This window comes from Mastigoproctus giganteus, chromosome 11 (genome assembly GCF_048544385.1).
Source record: "Mastigoproctus giganteus isolate SK-2022 chromosome 11, ASM4854438v1, whole genome shotgun sequence".
In the NCBI taxonomy this organism is placed as follows: domain Eukaryota; kingdom Metazoa; phylum Arthropoda; class Arachnida; order Uropygi; family Thelyphonidae; genus Mastigoproctus; species Mastigoproctus giganteus.
The window spans coordinates 64610878-64621960 of record NC_143585.1 but is presented as its reverse complement, the minus strand read 5'-3'; the positions used below and the strand labels follow the sequence as shown (position 1 = coordinate 64621960).

At 37.0% G+C, this 11083-nt stretch overlaps 1 protein-coding gene across 2 annotated transcripts in view; it reads left to right on the top strand.

Moving 5' to 3' along the window:
- Positions 1-11083, top strand: part of LOC150078070 (vascular endothelial growth factor receptor 1-like) — a 341587-nt gene that overhangs the window by 166339 nt on the left and 164165 nt on the right. For both annotated transcript variants that reach the window (XM_090385266.1, XM_090385267.1), the window contains 2 exons: positions 1-202; positions 3279-3443. The exon at positions 1-202 is cut by the window's left edge and continues 143 nt beyond it. In XM_090385266.1, the coding sequence (XP_090241392.1) occupies positions 1-202; positions 3279-3443 (367 nt within the window). The remainder of the gene's footprint in view (positions 203-3278; positions 3444-11083) is intronic.

Genomic DNA, 11083 nt, shown 5'->3' with positions numbered 1-11083 from the left:
CCTGGAAATGTGAATAGCTGGCAGGATGTTGATGAAGATCTTATACCACTGAATAACGACACTGTTATACTGGATAATCAAGCAGAAAAGTATGAAATGTTTAGCTATCTCCGAGTAGTAGCCAATAAGTCAGGTTTTTATCAGTGCATGGCATCAAATGAAATTGGAACAGAAAAAATAACTATCCCTTTTATTGTAACTGGTAAGTGTATTTTCAAGATTGTTTAGATCCTCATCTCACTTAGGTATGTTGCAACTTGTATTGGAAAAATGATGAAGGAAGCAAGCTTATATAGCATTACCTAAAGAAAATTAAAATTTACCACTTAATTTGAGTCCCTTTTAATCATTTTTCCAATCCTCTAAATTTATTCAAACTACCTATTCCCACAACATCAGATTGAAATTTGTTCCATCAATCAATTACTCTCTAGTAGAAAGCATATCTCATATCTATCCTGCAACAACCATCCTTTTCCAATTGAAATTTGTCCCTGTGTGTGTGTGTGTGTGTGTGTTGTCTGAGAAAGATTAAGGTAGTTAATGGAACATTTAATTTGCTCAACCCATTTAAAGCCTTAACAGTTCAATAAGGTTTCATTGCAAGTGCCTGGTTTACAGATGCTATAATTGGCAGAACTCAAGTCTTCCTTGGTAAGAGTATTCTTTTGTGCCTTCCTGACTAATCATTGCTCTTCTCTACAGTCTTTCAAAAAAATTTACATCTTTCCTAAGTGCAGTATTCAAGCTGTAGCCTAAATATTGTCTTATACAATGGGATAATCTCTCTCTCTCTCTCTCTCTCTCTCTCTCTCTCTCTCTCTCTCTCTCTCTCATTCCCTGCTGGCAAAGTTTCTCTATATCACTGAGAGAATCTCCATGAGCTATCCTAACAGGTTGCATGCACTTCTCAGAGAACTTCACTTCCTTAATCTTAAGATTGGTACTACCCAAATGGTGCTTTATTCTGGGATTACAGCTACCCATATGCAGTACTTTGCATTTACCAGTGTTAAATCTCAGTTAATATTTTTCAGCCTTTCCGATCTTGGTGAAATGGTATACCCTATTTATTAAATACTCTGCACACTCTTGTATCATCAGCGAACTCGGACATTAAACCTGAAATTCCTATATCGATTGTTAATAAAAATCAAAAACAGTAAGGAGCCCAACACCATATCCTGTGGGACCTTACTCATAACATTAATTTCTGAATAACAGTACTTTTTTATATATTCCCTGTCCCCTATCACTTAACCATCCAATTTTGCAATGTGATTAACTTTATAGTAGTAGTAATGGCAAATGATGCAAGAAAGCAAGCTGATATAGCATCAGCCAAAAAAAAAAAAAAAAACACAGTTCACCCATCTGTACCCTCCAGGAATTTGTTTAGTTCTCCCTTCCACTTCCACAAAAACAGATGGAAGCCAGTTCCAACAATCAAATTCCCGCTAGCTGAAAGTAAACTTCTGCACATCTGTCCTGCAACTATCCTTCCTCAACCTGAATTTATGCCCCCTCATGTATGTGTAGTCTTAGAAAGTGGACGAATACCATTAACATTCCGCTTATCAATCCATTCAATGGTTTAAACACCTCAATCAGATCTCCCCACAGGTGTCTAGTCTCAAGATGCTGCAATTTGCAGAACTGAAGCCTTTCTAGGTAAGAGCAGTGGCGGATTTAGCACTTGAGAGGCCCCAGGCGCAATTCCATTTTGAGGCCCCCTCTAAATATTTTCGGTACCACTACAGTGTGCATTCTACGCGCACGTTTTTACTATAGCACACGCTCTAGATTTGGTGTTGCGGTTTTAATCATTTTGGTTGCGCAATTCTTTCATACATATTTTATTAATTGGGAATTAAAAAATTAATTCCCAATTATCACTTGCTATAAATGTCACGCCTCATCAAACAATTCAGTTTTGATAAATACTAAACAATACATAAGATATTACAGATACTTACTTGATAACAAAAAAAATACTCCTACACTAAAACACCAACCACACCAAACTCTAGTAATTTGTAACAGATTCGTGAGTGAAATGTTAGTTCTGAAAGCTATTAAAAAGGATGATGCTCCGTTACATATGAGCCAGTGCAGTAGTGATTTCAGAGGCTTTAAAAGACTACTGCGCTTGCTCATTGGTTCCCAATTAGTTGCGAATAGTTTTGAACTGCCTCCGCGAACAAATCTAATATTGTTTCTTGAGCAATATCGTCACAGGGTTCTTCACTCGTGGAATTACCTCCACTAGGAAAAAACTGAAAGTGTTTAATTTAAGCATTAATGATAATATGTATTCTACTTCAGATTCACTTAGTTCGCATAGATATTTCATATAATATATAGGGATATTCGCTTAAGAGTTTACTAACTTCTCATATTAAATTATAGTTTTATTCAGTAACGGTAATAAAGATGAGTGTAAAAATTTTAAATGAAACAATTTTATTTATTTTTTTTTGAGACCTGAGATTTGAGGCCTCTCTCGATTTAAGAGGTCCCAGGCGCACGCCTCATGTGCCTGTGCAGAAATCCGCCACTGGGTAAGAGCACCCTTTTATTCTCTTCACCAATCTGGTTGCCATTCTCTGCACCTGTTCCAGCAGATTTGGGTGTCTCCGTAGCCAGATGGGCAGGAGCAGCAGTGCGTAACACACACTTCTTGATTAGACTGGGGTTCGAGCCCATGACCACCAAATACGGAGGATGTGGAAAGGTCAGGGAATGACCACCGCATATCCCCAGAGCAATATGGCCTTAGTTGCTAATGCTCCTAAAAACCAAACAACAACAAACAACAACCAGCAGATTTGCATCCTTCCTAAAATGAGGCTTTCAGACCTATATACAGTATTCAAGATGCCTTTTTTATCCATTACTGATCCCCTCACTTCAAATTTTGGAAGCAAATTATGTGCACATGCACGCACACACACAACAACAACAAATAATAGGGACCCTTCTAAGTGATATCCATGGAACATATTTGCAATTTTTGAATAGCTAAAACCTCAACACAGCAGAAATGCTTCCACATTTTCATCTTTATTCAGTGCTATCAATCTTGCAATCACAACAAAAATAAAAAATAAAAACATTTAAAGTGTATGGTTCAAACTTATGGGACATCCCATAATACAATTATCTTCATAATTATATCATAGGACATCACACAATATAATTATTTTCATAATTATATTTTAATGTAATGTACACATATATGCATTTTTGTGTTATTCATATACTTTTGCTCTATGCAGATGCAGTGAATGGATTTGAAGTGTCCTTATCTGAAAAAAACCCTATTGCTTTGGATACTGTGATATTAAATTGTAAAGTTAGTGCTGTAAATTATACTGATCTCATGTGGTACTGGAAGCCATTATATGGAAACAATAGTGAACTTGTGCCTTTGAGGTATTTTGGTAAGTAAATTTTGTTATTGTAAAGAATGCAGAGTAATTTAGTAAAGTTAAATAAAAAGTGAATGCCTTGTAAACTATAAAAGAGATTCAGATGTAATTTTATTTAACATTACATCTGAATCTCTTGAAAAAAAAAACTTTTTCATCCATATAGGTTCATTTAAAAAAAAATATATATATTATTTCATACAAAGCTGAATTCATTCAATACACATTTCAAGTATATACTGGATATTTATTATTAGTATTAGTAGTGGCCATATGGTGCAAGGAAGCCTAAAGCTTATGCTGAACACCAGCCAAAAAAAAAAAAAAAAAGAATAAAATAATAATAAAAAAAATGAAATAGACAACCTATGCATTTCCTTTCACCTGTAGGTTACTATCCAATTGACATTTGAAATTCCCCAAACTGTAAGCTTCAACCACCCACGCAGGTAACTTATTCCAGTAATTTATAACTCACTGGCTAAAATAAAACTTCCTGCAATTCAATCTAATCTTCTCCCCACCCCCTGTAACTTGAATTTATGGCCCCTAGTTCTAGAATCATTTATAACCGTGAAAATTTCATTCTCATTCACTTTACTTTTGCCTCTCAGAGTCTTAAACACCTCAATCAAGTCTACTCTAAGGTGCCTAATTTCCAAACTGTTCAACCCACACATTCAAAGTCTTTCCTAATATGGATGCTCTTTTGCCAATCTCACCAGGCAAGTTACCCATCTTTGGACCCTTTCAAGAAAGCTTGATGTCTTTTTTAGGTTCAGTCTCCACACTTGAACACAGCATTCCAAGTGTGGTCTAACAATAGCCTTATATAATGACGTTCTTATCTCTACTAGAAAATGTTCGATAAATCATCGATAGGACACCATGGGCCTTCCTTGCAACCTGTCTACAATGCTTGAAGAACTTCATGTCTGACCGTATCATAACTCACAAGTTCCTTTCTTCCATTACTGACTTTATTTCAACTCCACCAAGTGTATAAGTTATTTCGGGGTTGCTGTTCCCCAGGTGTAAGACCTTACACTTTTCTGGATTAAAGCACAGATGCCACTCTTCTGACCATCCCTGAAGTCTATCTATGTCACTTTGAAGAAGTCTCTATCTATGTGCTCTGCTTGGCAATGATCATTAACTACTCTACCAATCTTTACATCGTCTGCAAATTTAGACATCACGCCCTCTACCCCTTCATCGATGTCATTTATGAAAATTAAAAACAACAGTGGTCCCAATACTGATCTTTGGGGAACCCCACTTCTTACCTCAACCCAATCTGAGGAATAACCATTTATCACAACCCTCTACCTCCTGCCCTGAAACCATCCAGCTATCCATATAAGGATTTTTCCTGTGATTCCAACCTGTTCCAGCTTATAACCACTCATATGCAACTGAGTCAAATGCTTTGCTGAAATCTAAATAAACAATGTTGAAATTATTCCCTAAATCCAGCTCATGAGTGACCTTGTCAAAATAGCTAACCATCTATCTAAATGGTCCTGAATTCCACCCTTGATCATTGCCTACATGATTTTCCCTATACTGAACTTATAATTACAACTGGTCAGTCAGTTAGATTGACCAGTCTGTAATTTCCCACTACACTCTTAGAATTGACTTTATGTATTTGCGATACATTAGCACTTTTCCAATTGAACGGAATCTGTCTTGAGTCCAGTAATGTTCTCATAATTAGCCTTAATGGTTCAATGTACTCACTTGCCGCCTCCCTTAAAACTATAGGCAGTGGTGTGCTGGAGCCAGTTCGCATGAGCCGATTGTTAAATTTTCAAGAATTTTACTTATTATTTTACAAGAATTTCAACTGGATTTAATGAAAATAAATTTATTGGGAAAGAGTTAGTGGATTGGGATGCAACTCCATTTGTCAAATCATGTTGGAATTGCAACCACAGATTGGCTATGGATACATGAGTTCTGAAAAAGTCAATGAAAATATTTTACGAGAATCAATTGGCTATTTGGAAATTAAAATAAAAAAATGAATATTTTATTATCGTTTGAAATTTTTGTATTCTTAATTGTTGTAAATCAGTAAAACTTACAATAAATATATACACACATATTCTTGGTCTTGGTTTTTTTTAGCGAGCCAGTTGTTAAAAACTTACAAGCACACCACTGATTATAGGGTATATGCCATCAACCCCAGGAGCCTTACTCGCCTGTAGACTCAAAAGTTTTTTCATTAAATAATCATGTGAAATTTCAATATCATTAATTAATATATATTTATCAACTTCATTCCATAATTTCTCATTGACATAAAGGGTTTTTTCTTCTGTAAATATCAATGCAAAATAACTGTTGAGTTCATCTGCAACATCAGCCAGGGTATCTAATACTATCCCATGTCCATTGTATAAGGGTCCAATCTGATTTGATTTTCTCTTCTTTGCATTTTTATATGTGAAGAATTCCTTATCCACACTCTCTGCTCTCTTTGCCAGTAATTTCTCATAATCTGCCTTTGCCAGCCTAACCTTTTCTGTGGCAGTATTACAGATCAATTTGTAGCTATTATAAGCTTCAGTACTTTTTAGTGCTTTGTAACTTTTCCATGCCATCTTTTTCTGCTTAAGTAATCTGGCAACTTCATTATTCATCCAACTTGGAATCCTCCTCATGGAGTATTTTTTAATGGTATATATGCATTCAAGGCTTCTGTGATTAATGTTTTAAAGGTATACCATAATTCAATTGTATTCACTCTCTGTGAGATATCTACCCAGTTAATAGAGGCCATCGTAATTTCCTTTCCTGAAATTATAACCCATTCCTTTGCTTAACTACTGCTACCTCTCTCTCTCTCTCTCTCTCTTCATCGTCCACCATAGAACTCCAATCACTTCCTGCTACTAGTTCCTATACTGTCAGCCCTATTATATCGTCTGGTTCATGGGTGATGATCAGGTCTAGAATATTATTTTCCCTAGTACTTTCCCTGATATGTTGATACAAATAACAATCATCTAGTTGATTTAAAAATTTTGTTCCCCATGTCAAGTTTCCTTTCCATTTGCTGCAATCAAATAGAGGCAAATTAAAATCACCCATAATAAGACATTCCCATTTACTTGCCCATTCCATTTGTATGTAACTCTCATCTGCATTATATTTAACTGTTCTATGCATTGTAGACAATTAAATATAATAATTGTGATCCATATTATTATGTGATAAGAAGTAGCATATTTGTAATTTTATCATATACAAATATATATATTTTTTAATTGGCATATATAAATAGATTTTATGCATACTGGGAAAAAATGCAGTTTCAGTCTTTACTTAATGATATGAGTGTTTTGCATCTTGAACTATATTATAAATGTATCAATTAAAAAAAAAAAAAAGCTCTGCCAGATCAATATGCTAATTCCATCATTTTATGTTAGGCTGTGAGAAATATTTCTGGTGCCTAATGACAAAATTAATGTAATCAGAGTTTGTCACCAACTAATAAAAAACTATAGTAATTATCTTGTTTATGTATACTTAAAAAAACAATGTTTGGTAAAGTTAAGAAGTCAAGTTAGGTAAAGGATCCATAATTTTATTTATTTATTATTTATTTTTTTTATGAAAACCCCAAACATGAAAGGTATTGGTACCTATAGTAATTATGAGTACCATACATGGGGTGGAGGTTGAGAAGACGAAAGAAGATATTTGTTGACATTAGACTTGAACTTCTGTAGACTGTAATTTTCAGAAAATACATATGAAAAAAGGTTGTTCCAGAAAACGGCAGTTGAATGAGTAAACAAGGAAGATGAAAAGTTGGTTCTGTGAGTTTGAAGTTGGACAGTAAATGGCTGTTGGCGGCATGTGTTCGGACTGTTTTGAAAGAGAGAGCGGGAATTATAGAAGCCAATTCAGAAGAACAGTGCCCATGGAAGTATCTGTAGAAAAGGCATGCAGCAGAAACAGTACATCTATGAGACAGTGAGTGGAGAGACTCTGTTAGAGATGAGCCATTAATTAACCTAATTGCCCTCTTCTGAATGGAATCGAGAAGCCTGAGAGAAGTTTTGGGGGCACTACCCCAGATGTGGGAACAATATTCCATTGAAGGGCAAATTTGCGATTTGTACAGAGTAAACAGCTGTTTGGAAGAAAAGTAATGTTGAGAGCGAAAGAGAAAACCAAGTTTTTTAGATGCAGAAGAAGCAATATTTGTAATGTGCTTGTGCCAAGAGAGATTAGAAGTCAGGGTAATCCCTAAAAGAGATATAACATTTTGCCTAGAAATTGGAGTGTCACCAAAGATAAGCATAGGGGCAGAAGAAAGGAACCACTAGGAGGCAGTGATCACAGTGTGCTGAAGTGGGATTTACTCAAAGAGGTAACTACCATCAGGGGTAAAGGGAAGGGTTTTTGCTTTCATAAAGGTGACTACGATGGTCTGAGAGAGTATTTAAATTCTATATAGTGGGACTAACTGATGATGTTACCAACAGCAAATTCAAAATGGGAAGCATTCAAAGAACTTATCTTGGAAGCTACTAGGCTTTACATACCAACTAAGAAATATTGTTCAAGGTTTAGGCCTAAATGGATGTCAGATGAACTAATGAGACATATGGCAGAGAAGAAAAATGCATGGGATACATATAAATTAATGGGTGACATGGAAGCCTATGATAGATATAAGCTGGTATGTAACCAAGTCACAAAGGAGGCAGGCAAAGGCAGATTATGAGAAATCCTTGTCAAAGGATGCAAAGAAAAACAGAAAAGAGTTCTTTACCTATGTAAACTCTAGAAGGAAAGGGATGAATCAGATTGGTCCACTGGATATTGATGGTTCAACAGTTGAGGATCCTGCTCAGGTGGCTAACAAACTAAACGAGTATTATGCATCTACATTCACACATGAGGAGTTATTCAGGAAGGGGAATGTCAGAGGTGAAGTAAACTCTGGCAGTGACCTGGATAATTTTGTAATAACTGAGAGGAAAGTGGAGGAGAAATTGTTGGAGGTAAACATAAAAAAGGCACCCGGGGTGGATGGGATCTATCCAGTTATATTAAAGGAGGCAGCAAAGGAAGTAATCAAACCCTTAGCCATAATTATGAGAGCTTCTTTGGACTTAGGGGAGGTACCCATAGACTGGAGATGTGCAAATGTGACCCCAATTCACAAAAGAGGATCAAAAGCTGACAAAAGTAATTATAGACCTGTGAGTATAACTTCTGTTCCAGGAAAATTAATGGAGGCACTGGTTAAAGAAGCACTGCATGATCATCTAGTAGTAGTAGTAGTGGCATGTGATGCAAGAAAGCAAGTGTATGAGCTTATGCAGCATCAGCCAAAAAAAATCACACCATTTCCTCCAAATGCCTGTCCAGTTCCTCCTTAAATTTATTTAACCTATCAACTTCCACAACGACAGATGGAAGTTTGTTCCAGCAATTAATCTAGACAAGACTTCAGTTATAGCTCGGACACAGCATGGTTTTGGTAAGGGAAAGTCTTGCCTGACCAATTTGATTGGATACTGTGATGCAGTCACAAAAGAACTGGATGCAGGGAATAACTTTGATATTATATATTTGGATCTTAGAAAGCTTTTGATACTGTTGCACATGGAAGACTGCTGCACAAATTGGAGCAGTGTGGCATTGGAGGCAAATTGCTGCTATGGATAAAGGGATGGTTGAGGGGGAGAAGACAGAGAGTGGTAATCAATGGTCACTGCTCATCGTGGACTAATGTTATTAGTCCACGATGAGCACTGAACCCTGAGGGACTCCACTATTAGTGGAGTCCCTCAGGGTTCAGTGTTGGGTCCATTATTGTTTTCTGTATTTATAAATGATATTGATGATGGTATATCAAGCTTAATGTCCAAGTTTGCAGACGATACAAAGGTTGGCAGGGTTGTTAAGGACACTACTGATGCTATGCTGCTGCTGCAACAGGATCTGGAAAGGTTGAGCAGATGGGCTGAGAGGTGGCAAATGAAGTTTAACATTGACAAATGTAAAGTACTACATATTGGAAACAGTAACCCCAGAGCAACGTATCAACTCTGTGGAACTACACTGACAGTGGTAGAGAATGAAAAGGACCTGGGGATAATTGTGCAGGCAGATATGAAGTTTTCTGAGCAGTGCAGATGGGCTGCAAGAGTAGCTCATGGTGTCTTGTCAATGATATACAGAAATTTTTCTAGCATGGATAAGGAGGTGATTATTCCCTTGTATAAGGCAATGGTCAGGCCACACCTTGAGTACTGTATACAGGTCTGGAGGCCTCATTTCAAGAAGGATGTAGAGCTTCTGGAACGAGTACAGAGAAGGGCAACAAGATTAGCGAATGGAACAAAGGCTCCATTGCTCTTATGAAGAAAGGCATAAGTTTTGCAAATTACAGTGTCTGGAGACTAGGCAACGGCGAGGTGATGTGATGTGATAGAGGTGTATAAAGCCTTGAATGGTTTGAGCATGATCAATGCCGATGGGATTCTTCCTCTTGCTCAGAATAATCACCTGAGAGGACATCAAATTGAGGAAAGACAGATGTAGGATAGATGTGCGGAAATTTGCCTGTAGCCAGCAGGTAGTTGGCTGGTGGAACAGACTTCCATCCCTTGTTGTGGAAGTCGATAGCCTAAATAAATTTAAGGCTGAGCTGGACAGGTATTTCGAATGAACAGAAGGGTGAAATGGGAGGGAGTGGTTTTTTTTTTTTTTTTTTGGCTGATGCTTCATAAGCTTGCTTTCTTGCATCATATGCCTCTACTAATGCTAATGTTTTGCGAGATATAAGACAGGACTGAGTTTTCGAAGGATTGAAATCAACTAAGTTCTGTTTGCCCCACTGGAGAATTACCTGGAGATTGGCATTTAAGGAATTGGTAGTGGCTATTTGAGAAGTTGAAGCTAATTGAGAGCAGGGCGAGGTTTCTCAAAATGGAAAGTGGAATGCAGTGAGCTATCATCAGGAAAACTATGGATAGGATTTCTGGTCAGTGGAAGAAGGTCATTAATATACAAGAGGAAAAGAGTGGGAAAAAGAACTAAACCTTGCGGGGGGGGGGGGGGAGACACCAGCATTAGTGGAGAAGTTAGAAGACAGAGAGCCCTCTCTGTCTGGATAACCAATTATAAAAAACAGTTGGCAAACCATAAGATGGAAGCTTGTTTTGAAGATCTTTATGCCAAACACGATCGAAAGCCTTAGAGAAGTCAACAGCAACTGCTTGTGTTTCACCAAACTTTTCCATTGGATTTGTCCATAAATGGGTAACATAAGCCAGATATCACCAGTGGATCAACACCGATGGCATCCATACTGGCGATCATTGATCAGATGGAAGGTTTCTAGATATTTTAATAGTTGGCGGTTAATTGACTTTTCAATTACTTTAGAAAAAGTAGAAGTAATTTGGATGGGAGTGATTTGTTACCCTTTTTAACAACTGGCTGTATATGACCAAATTTACAAGCAGAAGGAAAAACACCTTTGGAATAAGAAAGTGAAAAAAGGCGGCAAAAAACAGGAGTAAGTTCAGGAGCACAGGTTTTGAGAACAAGTGGAGAAATACCATCAGGACCTGGAGCTTTCTTAGCATCAAGATTCGTCAAAATCCTTCTGA